The sequence below is a fragment of the Theropithecus gelada genome, chromosome 4 (assembly GCF_003255815.1).
Source record: "Theropithecus gelada isolate Dixy chromosome 4, Tgel_1.0, whole genome shotgun sequence".
NCBI lineage: Eukaryota > Metazoa > Chordata > Mammalia > Primates > Cercopithecidae > Theropithecus > Theropithecus gelada.
In genome coordinates, this window is record NC_037671.1 from 58820748 (window position 1) to 58841450 (window position 20703).

At 38.3% G+C, this 20703-nt stretch overlaps 2 protein-coding genes across 4 annotated transcripts in view; both read right to left on the reverse strand.

Moving 5' to 3' along the window:
- LOC112623776 (dystonin) overlaps positions 1-20703 on the reverse strand; it is a 485036-nt gene that overhangs the window by 211388 nt on the left and 252945 nt on the right. The window lies entirely within an intron of this gene.
- On the reverse strand, positions 15551-16833 carry LOC112623777. Its single transcript, XM_025384444.1, has one exon. It carries the CDS (start codon positions 16553-16555, stop codon positions 15758-15760), a length of 798 nt encoding a protein of 265 aa, XP_025240229.1. The 5' UTR covers positions 16556-16833; the 3' UTR covers positions 15551-15757.

A 20703-nucleotide genomic window follows, 5' to 3' on the forward strand; every position in this document is an offset into this window, starting at 1 on the left:
TGGCCAAGATAAGGAATCAATCTAGGTGTCCATCAACCGAAGAATGAATTTAAAAAATGTAATATATACAAACAAAAGAGTACTGTTCAGCCTAGAGAAAAAAAAAAAAAAAAAAGGAGGAAATGTAGTCATTAACAACAACATGGATGAACCTGGAGGAAATGTTAAGCAAAATAAATCAGGTACATAAGGACAAATATTGAATGATTTCACTTATACGTGGAATCTAAAAAAGTTGAACTCATAGCTATAATTTAGGAGACTAGAATGGTGGTTACCAGAGGCTGCGGTGGTTGGGGTAGGAGTGATTGGGGTGATATCAGTCAATGGATGCAAAATTTCAGTTAAGAGGAATAAGTTCTTCTTATACAACATAGTGACTATAGTTAGTAACAATGTACTGCATTCTTTAAAATTGCTAAAAGAGTAGATTTTAAGTGTTTTCACCTCAAAAATGTAATTCTGAAGTAATGTATATGTTAATTACTTGAATTTCATGCGATGTTGTACATGATATATATAATTTTTGTCAATTTAAAAAAACTTAAATATAATAATGTCCTCCTTTGGTGGTTCTAAAGATTAAATAAAAACAGTCATATCAAGTGCTTATCACAGCGCCGCCACATAGAAAATTCTATAAATGTTAGCTTCTCCCACCACAACTTATCTATCTATCGATTTTCTCCCACCACTACTTATCTATCCATCCACCCACCCATCCATCCATCCATCCATCCATCCATCCATCCATCCATCCATCCATCCATCTATTTATCTGAGATGAGGTCTCACTCTGTTGCCAGGCTGCAGTGCAGTGGCAAGATCACAGCTCACTGCAGCCTCCAACTCCTGGGCTCAACTGATTCTCCCACCTCAGCCTCCCAAACAACTTGGACCACCAGCATGTGCCACTATGTCTGGTTAATTCTTTTAAATTTTGTGTAAGACAGGAGTTTATTTTTGTTGTCCACAAACTCCTGGCTTCAAGTGATCCTCCCACATTGGCCTCCCAAAGTGCTGGGATTATAGGCACGAACCACAGCATCTGGCCCCACCACAATTTTATTACCTTCAGTAGTATTGCTTCTTAAAGCTTTTCACCAACAATCTGTCAGCCAGCACCAAAACAAACAAAATACTTTATACCAGAGTTCCTTTCAGAAACTTGAAGCCTTCATGCCTCACATCCTGGTCATTGCTGGCTACTGCCCAAATTCAAGTTCTTCCTGTCACTGAGCCTCTCCTGCCCATATTTGATCTGGGCTTCATCTCTCCTGACCCAGCTTGCTACCATTCCCAAACTTCCAAAAATATCTACCCCATGGTAAACAAAGTCTTATGTCTTCAATACCTTAAACTGCTTTTCTCTTTTTACTGAACCCCAAGTATCCCCCACTGCAATAACTAAAATTCAGCCAAGTTGCCCGACTTGGCCCCACAGGTAGGGCAGGTGAATTCTTACTCCTCCAGTGATGCAAAACCTGTGGTTTTCAAATCATTATCTGTAAGCACAAAAAAAAAAGCATTTTTACATTGTAGGCCACTCTTGCTCTCCGGCTCTCCTCCTTCCCCTCCTTAAACACGATGCTCGCATCCCGCAAAGATGTGGCACCTAGCTGTGTGCCTGGACACCCAAACGCCATCTCCACGTAGCACCCACCATCAGTGCTTTCTTTGTCTCTTCATTTCAGCCAGTCATACACCTACATCCTGGATCTCATCATCTTGAACCAGAACTAGTCTACCTGAGGTATTTAACTTCAAAAAGCAGTTTCCTATTCTTCCAGCACTTTCCTTTGCTAACTCTAGCTAACCAATTATCTGGCTTCATTAACATCTCACATTCCTTGACATGCCCAATTTTCTTCCTATCTATGAACTGTAGAGGAAGAAAAATAATTTTTTCCTCAACTCCCATAAATTCTTAATTGTAACAGACCCCTGTAACAAAAGATAGATTACCAAGAGAAAAACGAAGAGCAGTTTATTGATATATTTCATATATACTTGGGGGACAGGGTGGACTGTGGGAGACCAGAAGATGCCATGTCAAAATAAAAGGTTGTTGAGCTGAAGGCAATTAAGTAGCAGCAGATGCAGGAAAGTTCTCTGCTCTCCATTTGCCTAAAAGCAGGACATAGATTTACAAAGACAAAAGGTATCCTGTCCCCCTCTACCACAGGGAAAAACATTAACCAATAAAGGTAACTTTAGTCAGTTATGGGCCTGGAGACGGGACCAAAATTATCTATATGAACTAGCTTTACTAACTGGCCTCTGTCTGCCATTTCTTTCCCTTCCCACAAGTTGCCACCCCCAGAGACTCAGAAGTTTTCTTCTTTTGTCGCGTCATTTCTCTAAAAATACACTGCCTTTTGTTGAAGATGCTATATAAAATGGAATTCAAAGCCGCCTCTAAGAACTGCTCATTCCCTGGGCTCTCCTATGTTTGTATGAAACATACATGTTAATAAACTGTCTTTCTCTTATCAATCTGTCTTTTGTTGTAGGCATCCATTCCAACTAACTTAAGAGGGTTGAAAAAATTATTTTTCTTCCTCTACAGATGCTCCTTCTATCTTTACATTCTTCTGTTTGTCTTGTACTATATTATTTATCATTTCCACCACTTCCTTGCTAATATCCGTAAGTCCCTCACATCTTTGTCCTCACCCTGCAACCACTCCACCACCAAACCTTAATCCTGATCAATCCAGCTGCATGTCTTCTCTGCTTTCACCCTAAGCTATAAACTTCTACCAGAGAAAAGCACACCACCATGTGGACTCCTGCCACTACAAATTCCAGGTCTGTAACCTCAGCTAGGTACTCAAAGAAATGTGGCAATTCTTCTTGGTGTCCTAACTGGCCAGCTCTTTCACCTCTCACAATATTGTTTCAATTCTTTACTATTTGGCTGGGTGTGGTGGCTCACACCTGTAATCCCAACACTTCGGGAGGCCGAGGCAAGAGGATCACTTGAGCCCAGGAGTTCAAGACCAGCCTGGGCAACATAGGAAGACTCTGTCTCTATTTAAAAAAAAAAAAAAAATTAGCTGGGTACAGTGCCGCATACCTGCGGTCCAAGCTTCCTCGAGCCCCTGAGGTGGGAGGATCACCTGGACCCAGGAGGCCAAGGTTGCAGTGAATCATGATTATGCCACTGCACTCCAGCCTGGGTGACACTAAAACTCCATTTCCAAAAATAAAAATTCTTCACTATTTGTCTACAACTACCTACCCTACCACCTCTACTTTTATGTTTTTATGTTTAGCAAACAAATTTCATCTCCTCCTTTAGCCATGTAAGAACCCCCTTCTGTCCTGCTATCCACAAAATTTGCTCCCACATGATCTCCTTTTCCCTTGGGGTTTAAATCCTTTCACCTCCTACTTCCTATCAATCTTATTCTATCAATAATCCCCTCTCATGTGGGTCTCTCAGTATTTAAAATACCCAAGTCTCTTCCATCCTCAAATAAATAAAAATAATCTTCATGAAATCAATTCCCTCTTTACTTATCACCATCTGTCTCCCATTCTCTTCTTAGGAAAGCTACCTTAAAAAGTACTCTATATTTTCTTGTCTCTATTACCTTCACATCTCTACCTGTTTTGATTTGGCCTCTTTCTTACCATTCCACTAAAACTAAGTAAAGGTGACCAGACAAAGTGAGGGAGTTCTTGTTCCTAACTCTATTTTTCCAATAAAGAAGAAAATTAGATTGTTAACATAATGGAAGTGATGGGTAGGGGGATGCTGACTAGTTGAAAGATATTGTGAGAGATTATCTATCACCTCTTCCTTCACAGCCTCACTCATTCAGCAAACACTCATAAATGTCCACCTGTACCATTAATAGGCATTGGTTATACAACAATCCTCATAGAGCTTACAGTCTAATGACAGAAACACACCATGGAGAAGAGCTCAAGAGTTGTTTTCCCATCCTTCCATTTTCTAATCCTGGTATCGCTGAGATGTCTGTCACTGGTAATCTTTCTTCTTTGGCTTCCATGACGCCACCCCTTCCAGGCTTTCCTCCGGCCTCTCTAACCATTCCTTCTCAGTCTTCATTAGAGGCTCCTCTGTTACCCAACCTTTAACATTATTCCCAGGGCACAGGCCTCGGGCCTCTTTCCTCCACTCTCCTCACTCTCCCTAGATCATCTGTACCACAACGACTTTAGCTGCCACCTTCACACAGTTGACTCCCACATCCCTATATCCCATCCCAAACCTTAACCCTAAACCCAACTCCCTATCATATACACTTCCATTGCAATAGTAAAACTAACCATGAATTGACGACTTAAATGAGCCAGATACTGTGATTAAGCACTTCATAAAAATTACCTCTTATAATCTTTACAATATACAATATTATTTTACAAATGACAAAGAGACATAAAGTAATAATATGACCTGTTCAAAGTTTACCCAAATTACTAACACATAGAAGTCAAATTTGAACTTGAATCTGTCTGGCTACAAAGCTAATACTCTTAATCACTGTGCTGTATCTCACAGCCCCTTCAAACTCAATGTATTGAGAAATTAATTCCTCTTTTTCCTTCCTGTACTTTCTCCTGCATTCCTAGCTCAGAGAATGGCCCCACCATTTACCCAGTTGCCCCCAAATAAAAGAAACTGCTGGGGTCATCCTTGATGCCTTTTCAACCTCTGTGCCCACATCCAATTGGTAACACAGTCCTACACAGCCTCATCTCTCTTCCCTGCCCTCTAACACCCACCCCAAACATTCTTCGTGCTCCAGCCACAGTAAACTACTTCTAGTTCATCAATAAGAATGGATTTCCACAGATACTATGCATTTATACGTACCACTCTTTATCCAGAGAAAGCCCTCACCAATTCCCATCCCATGCTACTCTTCCACTCATCCTTTTCCTTGAGGAAGCCCCAGCTGATTCTGCCTCAGGTGTCTGTGTAAGGGACCTGACGATCTTCTGTACTTTTGAAAGTACTCCACACACACTGGTATAATAGCAGTACCTCTTGTGTGTCATTATTGTCTGTTGTTAGATCTTCTATCCTTCTAACACGTGAGCAGTATACCCTGAAAGATAATGTCTTATTCGCCTTAGTATTGCAATGCCTAGCTAGGGCAGTGCTTGGCACATTATAGATACTCAGTAAATATCCAATGAACAAATGACTTTATGATTGAGTTGGACACCTTGAGAATCTGCATTAATTCACTAAGGAGACCAGGATTCTCTTGGTCACTTCTGTTTTATCACATATTTCAAAGTCCCACTGGGGAGAAGAGGCTTTATTACCTATAGCGGACATGCAGCACACAACCAATCCACCCATAAAAATGTCACTAAACCAAATGGGTTTTGTTTGCTTATTATTTACAGAATACAAAACACACGTCTGACAACATTTTTCAAAAAACCTATTTTGGCACTGTGTAAAAACAACCAAAACCTAGTGTTTGTCCTACAAGTTCAAAGAGAGTGTAATGGAAGGTCAACATGCCTACATAAAACGTCTTATGTCATGAATCCAAGTGAACTCATTCTGGGCCTTGACAATCAAGAAGTCATCACTTCTATTTTACTTTTTCATTTGTTTGTTTTTGAGACAGAGACTCGCCGTGCCACCCAGACTGGAGTGCCATGGCACCACCATGGCTCACTGCAGCCTTGATTTCCCAGGCTCAAGCAATCCTCCCACCTCAACCTCCGAAAGCACTGGGATTACAGGCATGAGGCACCGTACCTGGCCTATTTTACCTTTTCACTTCACATAGGTAAGCTCAAAAACTGAAATAAAAATATTGAAAACTAAGCTCAGCCTAAAAAACATCACTACCAACAACCAAAAAACCCTCATACTCTTTCTTACATCTGATTATCTTTTTCCCTCATTACCTCTACTCTTACACACAACACTGATACTTTATCCCAAGTTTTCCCTTCTCCCTCTGGATAGAGCTTAGGCAACAGTCAATGACTGAAACACCAATAACCATAACTAAAAGAAAAAGGTGCAGAGGATTGTGGGTGAGAATCCGCAGGAAGGGAATTTGGACAGGCAAAGGTCAAACCAAAGAAGAAAGCTTGACCCCATTTCACATAGTTCCAACAGTGCTGTCACCAGACACATGCCTGCTCATGGTCAGTCAGGGATGTAAAACAACGTAAGTTTTGTTTCACTGTGCAAGTGTGACCAAGTGCCTCATGGAGCACAGTCAAGCAATGTGAGCCACAGTCTCAAAAAACAGCTAAAAAACACAATAAATATGAGAGATCAAGCAGAATATTTTGCTCTGCAGTCTGGGAACCAAAGCAACCAGTACTGGAACTCTCAAAGCATAAAAGGATGAATAAACCCAACTTTTCTGAATCTTCTTTATGTTTGTTGGCTCATTCTACAAAACACTCAACTGCTAGTTTCTCACACCCCTAAGGAAGATACTAAGTTAGTGCAAAAGTATTTGCAGTTCTTGCCATTACTTTTAATGGCAATTTATTCACACACGTAATAATATGAATATATTAACTGTTCTAAGATTGATTTTTATAGGAAGAAGGGGGTCTTATATCTTCGTTTTCTCTCTTCCCACTATCAACTTGAATCAAGGCAACTATTATCTTTACTCTAGATTGTTACCACTAGTCTTCAATGTCAATACCAACAACGCGTTTTGAAACACAGTCATGAAACACCTCGAATAATATTGGGCTTCTACCTTCTTCTGGTACTAAGCCTCCATGTTTGGATTAGTACCAGCCGACTAACTAGTCTCGCTGTACCAAATATTATTATATTCTCATTCCCAAAACGGTGTGTTCTTTACTCCGCAGGTATGGTAATCCAAATTCAAGCAATTCTCCTCTTCTCCTATATGATCAAATCATATTAATATCAAGCTATATGAACAATATGTTCCCTCTCTCCTACAGTAGTTTGTTCAATCTACTTCTCCCTTTGGAACAGTTTCCCCATACTCAACGTGGCCTGGCACTTATCAGGTGCTCAATAACTATCTACTGAATAAATGCAGAGCAGGAATAAAGGAAGTATTAAAGACAGAAAAAGTATGAAAGATCAGAAACACACTTAGAAAACAGTTTCCTGTTTTCATTTTGTATGAATGAGTTTTAACCCTGCCATGTAAACTTTGTCATTTCAGAAAATTAAAAGGTTTCCAATTAACCTCACTTTCCGATAATAGCAGAATACCCTTACCAATGCACAAAAGTGTCCAGTGGGGAACACAGGCCTAGAGACCACTCGGTGAGAACCTACAGTTGAGTAAGAAAGCTAAGTTTCACCTGAATCACTTATCTAAAAAAATTTCATGAATTTGACATTGTATAGAGCTTCAAAATGTCTTTTCAATAAAAAAAAACAAGCCAACATATCTCATCTTATAGCATACTGATTTCATTCACAGCTTATTACTAAATGACCCACTTACTGCTAAATGAATTGCAACAGCCTCACCCGTGTTAGTCAGCTGAATCTGTAAACGTGAAAGTCCTATGAGCAAAGTCAATGCCACCAGACAACTGGGCAACAGAAACACCCTATTTTTACAGATGCTGTCATGGTTATGGCATGCACTGAGTACACAAGGACTGTCAGCTCCAAAGTTGACTTGGATATTCCCCGAAAGCTTATTCACTTTTTTAAAAAGTATGTATCTTATTATTCCATACAAAGAAAATAATGCAATTTTTATTCTTAAACATTTTTAAATAACTACATAATTTATAGTGTTATCAAATTAACTATCTAAATAATTTATGTCAATAGTAGAAAAAGCAACATCTCTGAAGTTAAGAAAACAGAGATAGTTAAAGAAAGTTATATAATGAAAATTAAAAAATCATGAGGATTCAAACTGAAGGAAAGCAGAGATATTTGGTGGATGCCCTCCTCTCACTACTGAACAAGCTGAGACTAAAAGAGGTGATGTCATTTGCCTAGGGTCTCACAGCATGCTAGTAGGAGACCTAGGATATGAACCCAGGTCTCCTAAATTCTGGCACAGAATTATAAGAGAGGGGCATTTCTCCTTTGTGTTTAGAAAAGAAATCTATCCTTACAAGTCAGACTAATTTTTCTTCTGTTTCAGTAGCCACAGTCATCCAGTTTCCTTCCAGTGCACCTACTGCCAGGAAAATGGCTGCACATAGATAGGTCACGAAAGGGAATCCCCTGGGTTTGCCTCACTCCTAAAGGCAGACCCTTTTCACTGGAGCTTCTCAACTTCTATATTGGCAAAGGAGCTGATACACAGAACACTACACATTTTCAGAGGAAGATACAGTCCTGGATCTCTCACATGAACTGGATGTCAGGGTCCATAAAAATTTTCCTCACTAGACCAGTTGTACCTCCTTAATCAACAGTCCCCACCCAATCCCCCCACCCCAGAGAGAAGACCAGATTTGCCTCTGGCATTATGTTCTCTTCCTCTCTGGTACCAGTTACTCTCAATAACGCCTTTGAAGTGTATCTGCACTAGTGAAGTGTAAATAACCAAAATGAGCTTCAAGAATTGGTTCCAGACCTAACTAAACTAAAGAGCTTCTGCACAGCAAAAGAAACTGTCAACAGAGTAAACAGATGATCTAATTTTAAAATGGAAAAAAAAAAATTTGCAGACTATGCATCTGAAAAAGAACTAATATCCAGAATCTATAAGGACCTTAAACAAATCAACAAGGAAAAAACAAATGACACTTCTATTCATGTCCATTGCCCACGTTTTAATGATGTTGACACTTCTCAGAAGAAGTCATACAAACGGTCAAAAAACACATGAAAAAATGCTCAATATCACTGATCATTAAAGAGATGCAAATCAGAACCACAATGAGATACCATCTCACACCAGTCATAATGGTCATTATTAAAAAGTCAAGGCTGGGTGGCTCATGCCTGTAATCCCAGCACTTACGGAGACCAAGGCAGGTGGATCACCTGAGGTCAGGGGTTCGAGAACAACCTGGCAAACACGGTGAAACCTCATCTCTACTAAAAATACAAAAATTAGCCAGGCGTGGTGGATGCCTGTAATCCCAGCTACTCGGGAGGCTGAGGTAGGAGAATCCCTTGAAGAGCAGAGATCACGCCACTGAACTCTAGCCTGGGCAACAGAGTGAGACTCCATCTCAAAAAAGTAAAAATTAAAATTTAAAAAAAGTCAAAAGAATAATAGGATGTTGGTGTGGTTGCAGAGAAAAAGGGATGCTTATACACTGTTAGTGGAAATGCAAATTAGTTCAGTCCCTGTGGAATGCAGTTTGGATATTTCTCGAAGGACTAAAAGCAAAACTATCATTCAACCCAGCAGTCCCATTACTGGGTATATAACCAAAGGAAAATAAATCATTCTTCTAAAAAGACATCTGCACTCATATGTTTATCACAGTACTAGTCACAATAGCAAAGACATGGGAATCAACTTAGGTGTCTGTCAACAATGGACTGGATAAAGAAAATGTGGTATACACAGCCATACATAGAGTACTACACAGCCATCAAAAAAAAAAAAAAGCAAAATCATGTCCTTTGCAAAAACATGGATGCAGCTGGAAGTCATTATACTAAGTGAATTAACACAGGAACAGAATACCAAAAACCACATGTTCTCACTTGTCAGTGACAGCTAAACACTGAGTATACACAGACACAGAGATGGGAATAACAAACACTGGGTATTCCAAAAGTGGGGATGGTAAGAGTGGGACAAGGGTTGAAAAACTACCTATCAAGTATTACATGACAGGATCATTGGAAGCTCCAACCTCAGGATTATGCAATATTTAACAAACCTGCACATGTACCCACTGAATCTTAAATATTTTTTTAAATGGTTCCTTCCAAGGGTATTTCCATTCCAACAAATTGACAGGGTTTTCATTGTTGTTGTTTTTTTATTTTTCTTTTAGTTTCATGCTACCTTGTCTAAGAAGGCTGACAAAGTTTTAAGCTAACTATGGAATTGGAAGAATACAGTCAGCACACTGTATGACACATAATAGATACTTAGTAAATATCTGCTAAAGAAATGAGAGGATGAATGGAGATGGGATCACAGAGAGAGGGGAAGATGGCAGCCTATTCTGGTTATACAGAATGTTCTGTGTCTGAAGGAGAGACAGACGTGTCCTGTTAAAAGTTTTGAAAACTTACAGAATTCTTTCTATTTACAGGATGGTCACAAAGTATTTCTCTTTTCTCCAGAAACAGAAGACAAAAAGATATACGTTACAAAGCACTTTACAGTCTCCTAAGTCTTTTTCACATATGTGACCTCATTTAATCCTCAAAACAAGAAACTACCCCAATTTTAAGGATGGGAATAATAAGACCTGCGTTGATGTAAGCCTTCTGACTCAACATCTTGTAAGTTCTCTTCCCCTGCTCTGCCAAGCTAAGTGATTCCCCATAACACTGCTAAGAGAGCTTTACCTATCCATGGACCACCTCCTACAGAAGCAGAAACTGACTTGTGGGACACACAGTGGATGTAGAAATGACAGTCAAGTGTTCTTCTGTGCGGAACACAAATCCCTATTAATTTAGAGACTCAGATACGAAAACACTAGCAAATGAAAATTCAATCCTTTCATATGTTTCTATTAAAATAAAAATAAGGATTATATTCTATTTCAGAGAGTGTAGATATTAGTAAGAATGAAAGCAGCAAGCCGGAGAAGGTGAAGCTCAGGATTCTTCTCCTACCTCATGAATTTCATTATTGCAAGAGTAAAAGCTTAACACTGGGAGGAAGATTGGTGCAAAGCTGTGGATGGCAGCAACTAGAATTCACTTCCTGTTCCCACTATTTTCTAACCCTGTGACTTCTCTGGGCCTCAGTTTCTTCTTTTGTAAAATGAGTATAATAATAGAATCTTCTTGGTGTGAGAGACTAAGAGATACACACACACGGCTGAGAACAGTGCCTGCCCCACAGTGAATGGAGGCGTGTAAGAGGGTATTATATTTCTAAAACTCTTTTATTCACATCACTTGACACTATAGTCAAGCTAAAGCAAATTCCATATTGAATTTGTCAACACAGACAAATATTTCCAAGCCAAGATGTTTGTTTCCAAGGACAATTTCTTTAAAAATGTTTAAACTATTTTGGCAGAAACAAATGTAATCAACACATTTTTAGCATCTGCTTCCAAGTTAAAAAAAAAAAAAAGTGTGAAAATGCTTCACAAAATATTTTTAACTGTAAAGATGGCACAAACATTTTTAAAACTTTAACTGGCACAAACTGCCTATATAAGGGAGGGGTGAAATAGAGAACAAAAGTAATTAATAAGTTGATAAAGTCCAAGTGCTAATGCTCTAAATTGATAACTACTTTGAACAAATTCTCATTTACTTATTTAAACAGGGGGAAAAAAATACCTTTTTTTGTAAAGCAAAGGATTCAAACTGTGTATGTCCTTCATTTAAATTAAAAGGCAGAGAAAGGCATCATAATGCTGATAGGGACCCAAATTCTATGCAATTATTCTAAAACTATATTTTCACAAACTGGTTATGAAATCTAAATGACTAGAAATAGTCAAGAGAAATCAATATGAATGTTCATGTTTAAAGAAAGAGATAAAATGGTTCAGCAAGAAATGAGTTAGTCAATTATAGAATGACCTTCATCTTCAAGATCTGTGGAGCAAGGCTAAACACATTCAGATTTTATCCTGGTCCTTGAATTCCAATCATAAATTTTAAAGTCTAAACTTCTTAAAAGAGTTGGTGAAAGAAAAAAATAATGAATAAATATATTTCAGGTAGGTTGAACGTAATTCCTCTCACATTCTGAGATGGTTCTTAATTTTTTTCAAAGTTTTTTAAATACAAAAGCCAATGTAATAAAAATATTCAACTCTTCATTATTCAGAGACTGACAATATATTGTGTACAACAGCCACACTCATTTCTTAACCTTCTCTCTTTGTTTTTTTACTTTAGGCCACTGCACTACTCATCAGCAATTCACCAAAGGATGGAAAGGAACAGAAATGCAGTTCAATTTTCATTACTTAATAGAGCCACCACATGTTTTGCTGAGAAGTTAAACTTACACTGATCATCATCCCAGGTGACTAATTCTCAAGTGACTAACTTTACAGCCATGGTCCCCTGTCATTTGTTATGAACAAACAATGAGATATAATGCACAAGGAAAAGAGTTACATTTTACTTATCTCAGGGTGCCTAGTTTGGGTTCAATACATAATAAATGTTTGATAAAGAAATAAAGGAAGAGAGGGAAAGAGAGAGCAGGAATAACACTGGACAAACAAAAAGGCATACACTTATGTACATGAATTCACAGAAATTTAAAACTGGAAAGATGTATGTAGGAAAAGGAGGGTAAATTGCATCAGGTAAGAGTTCAGCCTGACAGACAATTTTGGGTCAGATCAAAGCTGTACCACTCATTGTTAAGTGAGTTGAGTAAGCTACTTAACTTTCCTAAGACTCAGTTTCCTCATCTGTAAAGATGGAGCTCATAACAGAACACTTCTGAGACTTGCTCTGAAGATTAATGTAGTTGTGGAGTACTTCGAATATAGCAGGACTCAACAAATAGCATTATTATTAGCAGTAGGATCATGATCTAGTCCAGTATGCTCCTTTTATAGAAAATAAAACTGAGACTTAGAGAAATAAAGAAGACTGCCTAAGTCATGCAGCTCTCTGGTGGCAAAGCCTGACTAGAAGAACTTCGATCTTCTGCCTGCCAGGCCATAATCCACATTGCTTATCAGAAAACCTACATTAAGAAGAAAATGAGATGGTAAACGCTAAGCTAAGGTGATGCTGGTTCTCTAAATCTGGTATGTTTTTAAAAACACATGAGCAGGTGCCTAAGACATATATAACACTGTCTCATGACAGAAGATATTTTGATTAAATTAAATCTCAAGCAAGGTGTTTTTCAATAAGCAATCTAGAGGATTCTTCTGCAGGGACCCTGGGGCCAGGCTTTAAGAAGTACTGCTGTAGAATAAGAAGAGTAAAAAGGTCCCTATCCAACATCCTGACCCTTAGAATCACCTACAGAGCACCCAACTGCAGGTGACATCCAGGCATCTATCTTTTTTGAAATATCTTCAGATGACTCTTACATGTATATGGTCAGATTAGAGAACCCACAGTCTATAGATGATGAAAACAACTATCTTTGCTAATATCAACTTAACAAAACTGGGAAGAGGTGGGATTTGTGAAACTAAAGAAAAAAATGTTTTCTGGAAAGAGCTCAAGGACAAAGGTAGGAAACCTTGTCACAAGGTACAAGGTGAGTCTTGGACAAACAGAAGATCTTTGAAAAAGGTACAAACACTGAGCTCATTACTCCTTGTCTCCCCAAACAATCTACCTTCTGCCACCTGTTTATAACATATACTTCACAGACGACACTATTAACATCAATTCCTGCTCTAACTTTTTAGCAATCTCCCTTAAATTTCATTGACAGGCAAAACAAGTGGGATATCGTGCCATAATTTAACTCAGGTAATCTTATTTACCATATTGCCTTAAGGATTTATTTAACCTCTTTGAGTTTCCATTTTTTCATTCTGTATATGAGGCATAGTCTATTTTGCCTATTTCATACAGTTGTTGGGATGATCAAATGACATAATGTGTCTGAAACCATTCTTCCAATTCCAAAGCAGTATACAAATCTAAGATACTCCTTTTTTACCTACTTATCCTAATAAAGATATAACATGTTGATAACATTTATATGCAGCAGGAAGGGCTGGATGAGTGGCCTCCACAGAGTCCCTCGAGCCAAGAAGACCACTCTAGGTCAGCGTGTCATTGCAACAACTCAAAGGGGAGGTAGACTGAGAATGATGAATGTCACAGGACTAGGGGAGATCAAGTCAGGTTAAAATAAGTTCAAAAAATTGTACACTATTCTATTTAGAAGTTAACTCGAAAGTTGAGTCCAACCCTACATGCAACTCAGAGCAAAAACTGATCACATAGGGAAGCTATGAAAAAGAGCAAACAAAAGGAATGTTGGTTACTCGGCCATTTCCGGGATGAAATGCCAATGAAGCGGCTGGAAGCTCTCATTGGCTTCCAGCAATCTCACTAATTCCCCAATGAAAAATATAGAATCCCATGCAAGATAAAGAGTTACGTGGAAGTTTCCAACCAAAGATAAAGAGACAGAGTCAAACAACTCCAAGGTAACAGGAAGAATGTCCTAAGAGGAATAGCTAAACTGTTGATTTTGACTCTTTGTGTGCCACAGAATAAACAAATAGTCTTTATCTGAACTACAGGGCCATGAGACATCAAACCCTTCAGAAAAAATAATGACTACCCATCCAGCTTTGACCAAGATGATGTCAGGCTTTATATACATTGCATCACAGTTATTTCACAAATCTGATCGGTCAGTTTGTGACTTATTTCCACATATATTTTCCATTGAAGGAAAGGCTAATGTACCACTAAGGAAACAGATTATAAAAATTTCCATTAATGCAAAAATGTACAGCTTACTTGAAGCCAAATTATGCAAGAAAACAGTTGGAAAACATATGTGAAATTAAACCAACTGCTTATATTCATAAACATATAGTAGTCAAGTAGTTTTCTTTTGCACTGGCCTTTATGCCAGAGCTACATAGATAATGACACAGATTGAATGTTTTCTTTTTAAAATGTAACCACTGTAAAATACAAACAGAACTGATGACATAATATTGGCAAGGTGTAGCAGAGTATATAAACAGGACACCTTCAGGAGAACTCAGCCACCAAGGTCAGTGATGATGGCGTACACTAAACCTCATAAAACCTCATTCTATCATTATGCAAATGATCTCTGCTCATTGATACAATGACCTTGCCAAGAATGATTAACATCACAAATACTCTTTATGTTCAGATGTTTTATTAAAAGATAAAGTTAGGAATAGCTTAAAGAAAAAGCCATCAACTCCTCAGTAGTAACATGTAGAGGTTATTTGGATAATACATTTCTTGAGCAATTAATAAATACCTATCTAATTATACTTTAAAGACAAGTAAAAACCCCAGATAAGTAACTTCTCTAAAGCTAAATATCAGTATTAGGAATAAAGATCTAAACTTCCTGGCAGTCTGTGTCATTTTCAAATTCCTATGGCATGCTACCCTAACAATTTCTGATTTTAGACTGGGGCTGGGGAATAACATAAAGGAAGAGAAAAGACGTGCCCTGACCCTCAAAACATAAGCACAGAATTGACAGCAATTATGTGAATCTTTCTGCACATGAAAATCAACAAAGAACCAGAATCTGGCTTTCCAAACTTATGAATCAGCAAGTCGGTATTGACTGATAATTTTACAGTATCCTATTATTTATTACAAAGCTATTGTCTTCTCATGACTATTTTCTAATTGAACTTTTACCTACAGTTCAACTAAGTTTCCACAGACTATTCCACAGGCAAAGTCAAGAATCATGAACTAGAAAAATTTGAAAGACATGCACTCTCTTACTGTAGTGCTTTTTAAAGTCTTCCACCAATAATGAAAATGTACAGGATTTTTAGATTAAAGTGGGATCAAAGAATGTGCACAGCACAAAAATAAAACCATAATAATCAAACCTGAGGCTACAAATAAAACGCAATGAAACTCTACGGCTTTTACATGCACTAATATGAAAATAACTTTATGAAAGACAAATTAGATGTGAGTCTGATGGAGCACCTGAAATACTTATTTACTTGAACTCAGACTCCACATTTCACTTACCTCATTTCCATCTGTGTCCTTAGAAACAGAGGACACACTAGTATAAAGGGAATGGCATCTCTTTTTTTTAAACTGAAAATGCTGTGTTGCATGAGGGCAAAATCTCTCAGTGTTTTGCTTTTCTTGTATACTGCTATAACTTTTTGATAGGTCTTCAGCAAACCCACTTTTTTCAAGAGATCTTTCTATACTCGAGGGAACAGAGCTTAAGCTGGCTGCCTTTCGAAAAGAAAAAACATCAGTTTTTTCCTGGAATGTTATTTCGCTTGTGTTGACATCATCTAAATGCTTCTTCCTCTTTGCGCAATATGGAGTGCTGTCTTTTTCTGAAATCCTTTCATCCAGTTCACTAACTTTTACTTCTGTTTCACTGTCTTCAGCAGGAGAAGTGTTCACATGGTCAGACCAACTTCTTACAGCACTCGGCAGAAGTTTCTGTTTAACACTGTCAGCTACAACTTCTGTCTTCTTTTGCTGAATACCATCTCCCAGGGCAGAGTGTAGGGTAACAGATTCCTGCTGTACCAGTCCCCTGGATAAAGGAGGTGACTGTTCTTTTGAAGGCTGACTGCTGCTCTTCTTCTTCTCTTCATTTTCATTGTTTGCCTTAACTGACTCTTTGTCACCTCCAGTTTTCTTGATTGGTTTTCTTCTGAAGTATTTTCTTCCAGGAGAGTATTTTTCAGGGTTCAAAGGAGTTTTGGCAGGATCTACATATTGTTCTTCCTTCTCAGCTCTTACACATCCACAGACATTCCCCATTTGATTTGTAGGAGATCACAGCTCCACAATTTCACTCATTTCAAAATCCGGAGCTTACTTAGATCCTCTCTATTAAGTCTGAAAATTCCACTCTGATGTCTGTTCCACACAGACTTCATGACCATCCTCTTCAGTCTGAGGCCATTTTGCTTATGAGAAAGGCACACACAAGAAATGCTGTGGCATCCTGCCCAGCCGGTCCCTGTGTCTCATTAGACACTGTGGCTTATTTCTGGCCACCAATCCTCTTAGACAAACATTACTGTTCACTGTCAAATTACAACACTGGTGAGCTCGCAAGGCAAACCCTTAGCTTCACTGTATGAGAAGATTATGACTGTTTTTAACTTTCAGTTTTCTGAAATGCAGATACACTAACGAAGTTTGCACTTAACCTTTGAAACTATCGGTGGTTCAATGAATGAGAGCAAACAGAAAGCAAATACCAGTCAGGAGAGATTTGGGAAAGTGCCCTTCAAATTTAGTTTCAAAGTGCCTTTCAAATTGAACTTCAGAGACTCTCTACCCTCTACCACATAATTTTTTTTCCTTAAGAAATACCAACTAATTTTGGTACTTGCACACAAAGAAACAAACCAAAAGCTCAAAAATCTCTGTAAATTATATTAAGACTCTTATTCAAAACAAGTCATAAAAAATAACAAGATGATTCAATAGCTAGCAGGAGAGATAAGTGGTAAATGCTTAGAATTCTCTAATAAAATTGTTTCTAAAAAATCAATCTTTTAAAATAGTTTATAATACTTTTCAAATAATATAAATTTCCAAGCCATCACTTCATCTAATTATTAGGACTTTAATGTGAGCAAATAGATAAATTATGTAATTTAAAGCATGAAACACTTAGCAAAAGGAAATATATGTGCATTCGTATATATATATACACACACATATATATATGCAGTTAAACTTTATATGTAACTTTTATAATTATACCCTAGTTAAATATTATACAGTTTTTATGAGGGACTTGCTGGAAAAATAATGAGTCAGAATGAAACTTGATTATCCAAGGTGTGCATATTTCTAACACTTAGTCATAGACATGGTTAAAAAAAAAATAGAATGGCATGAAATGGATTTACACGTAAGCAGAAATCATTTCACTATTAAAAAAATTAGTAATTGCCTTTCACTAGGTAGTCTTTAGACTGATCAAAAGATGGAACTCATTATATTTTACTAAGTAAGAATATTCAATTAGTCAAGTTTGCAATGATACCGCAGATGTCTGTCAATAACAGATCCTGCATTGTAAAATTTTCCTTATTCATTTAAAAACATCCTCCAGTAGCAAAAACTGAATATCCCAGAAGACAAGCTGGTAAAAATAAGGTCTCAGATTTTTTTTGTTTTTAACTTGATTTTCAATGTATTCAAAGGCAATGAGTGGTACCTTATTCAAGAGAATATAAATGTATAATCGCTGGTATTTGTACTAACATGATGGAAAGGCAACCAGTGATCTGCACTCCCCCAATCCTTCCCTCCATCTCCACTGATGAAGTTTAGATATTTGTCCCCTCCAAATCTCATGTTGAAAATGTGACTCCCAATGTTGGAGTTGGGCCTAGTAGGGGGTGTCTGGGTCATGGAAGCAGCTCCCTCATGAACGGCTTTGTGCCATCCCCACAGTAATGAGCTCTTACCCACTTAAGAGTTAGTTGTTTGAGGCCAGCAATAGTAGTTCATGCCTGTAATCCCAGCTCTTTGGGAGGCCGAGGCAGGTGGATTGCTTGAGGTCAGGAGTTCAAAACCAGCCTGGCCAACATGGTAAAACCCTGCCTCTAATAAAAATACAAAAATTAGCCAGACATGGTGATGCATGCCTGTAATCCCAGCTACTTGGGAGGCTGAGGCAGGAGAATCACTTGAACCCAGGAAGTGGAGGTTGCAGTGAGCCAAGATTGCGCCACTGACTGCACTCCAGCCTGGGTGAGAGTGAGACTCCGTCTCAAAAAAAAAAAAAAAAAAAAAAAGAGTTAGTTGTTTGAAAAAACCTGGTACCTCCTACCCCTCCTCCTCCTTCTCTCTCTCTCTCTCTTACCATGAGACAATCCTGCTTCACCCTTTCTTCCACCATGACTAAAAAATTTCCTGAGACCTTATCAGAAGCAGATGCCAGGACCATGTCTCTTGTACAGCCTGCAGAACCGTGATGATTCAAATAAAGCTTTTTTCTGTTCTTTATAAACTACTCAGCCTCAGGTATGCCTTTACAGCAACACAAAATGAACTAATACACCTGCCAAACTCAGCAGCTGTCCATTTCTAGGCCATATACACTGCTACCTCTCCCAGAAATAGCCCAACTTAGTCTGCCTGGTTACTGGCATTCATCTTTCAAAACCTATCTCTAACATCTGTGAAAATGTCCCATATTCTCTAAAACCATCCCAATCCCACTACAATGCTCCTTTCCCATACAATTCTATTTTCATTTATATCATCAATAATATTCATCACCTTATGTTATTGTTAATTTCATGTATACTCTCCCAATAAACAGAACAATATACTTCATTACCTTAGTATCTCTGGATCTAGCATGTGGTGGCTAATGATATAGGATTACTGTAATGATAATGCTTACCTTCAGAAAGCCTGACTGAAAAATAGATTCCATTTATGATGCTACAACAAATATTGTTCAAATAAAACAAATTGGTCTTTTGAAATCGCTTCCATTATTTATGTAAAATAGAGAGAAAAAGGCTGAGAGTCACTCTGAGTGACCACTCTTACAAACCTTTGTATCTTGGCATAACAAAAAACAATTCTAATCTCAAGTTATTGTAGTACTAAAAAAAGTTATTTCATTTAAATAAGAGAGAACACTTCCATTTAACCAAAACATAGATGCGTTCCATTCCAAATAGACCTTGGTCTAATTTAAAAATATTGGTGATAATTTGTTATATCATCTTATAATTGAAGCCCTAAAATACAATGGACTCTAGAACATTATGCCACAGGATATTAGAAGCAATTTTTTTTTTTCGAGACAGAGTTTTGCTCTTGTTGCCCAGACTGGAGTGCAATGGCGTGATCTCAGCTCGCCGCAACCTCTGCCTCCTGGGTTCAAGTGATTCTCCTGCCTCAGCCTCCTGAGTGGTTGGAATTACAGGCATGTGCCACGACGCCCAGCTAATTTTATATTTTTAGTAGAGACTGGGTTTCTCCATGTTGGTCAGGCTGGTCTTGAACTCCCAACCTCAGGTGATTCGCCTGCCTCGGCCTCCCAGAGTGCTGGGATTAGAGGTGTGAGCAACCGCGCCCGGCCTGCGAAACTTCTTTTGGTACTTCTGTGACTAGTCTTCCTCTCTCCTCCAAAGGCAGCTGAACCCAAAAGGGCTCTCTTAGTACATAATTCCTTTTTGAAGACTTTTGCTTTAAATTTTCTCAAACTCAGCCTCTAAATACATGCTTCTACCCCCCAATCCTTCTGCACATTTTGGCTTGTTATTTTCTAGTCTCTGCTCCCAGGAGTTTGGGTCTCCAAGGTCTTCTTTCTAGATGAAACTATTGACCTATACTCCACCTTAATTTTCTTGTGGTCTCTAGTGGCATTTCATACTGCTCACCATTCTTTCTACTTGAAATTCTCTTCCCTTGTTTTCGTCAGTACATTTTCCTATTATTTCATTCATCTCTCCAAATGCTTCTGTTCTCTTTCCTCAGCAGAATCTTCTCCTGCACCCATAACCATGGGCCTTCTCCAAATTTCTATCCTTAGCTCTCATCTCTTCTCCATTTGTGCTCTTCTTTTGGGTCCCCTGAAGATTCCCTCTTTATGATAAAAACAGTGATCACTTGTGTAGTGATAACTTCCCCAAGTTTATATCTGTACCTCTGGCTTCTGAGCTCCACTCATGTCTCCAACTGCTCAGTAGACAGATGCACAGGATATCCCACCATCCCATCAAGTCCGCCCAGAAGGTCATTGCTTTTCCCCTTAGCATCACCCCCATGTCTCTCAGTAGTCTACTGTTTCTTAATCTCTTAGGCTAAAAAGTTTTGTTATCTTTAATAAATCCCTTTCCTTCATCCCCTATGCCCTGTGTCCAAGTCCCTTTCTTTCTTCCTGCAAAGTGTGATCTCTTCTATTCAATTTTGCATCCCAACTG

Bases quoted from the DNA above. Each gene is read 5' to 3' on its own strand.
- LOC112623777 (XM_025384444.1), bottom strand. From the start codon at position 16,555: ATGGGGAATGTCTGTGGATGTGTAAGAGCTGAGAAGGAAGAACAATAT.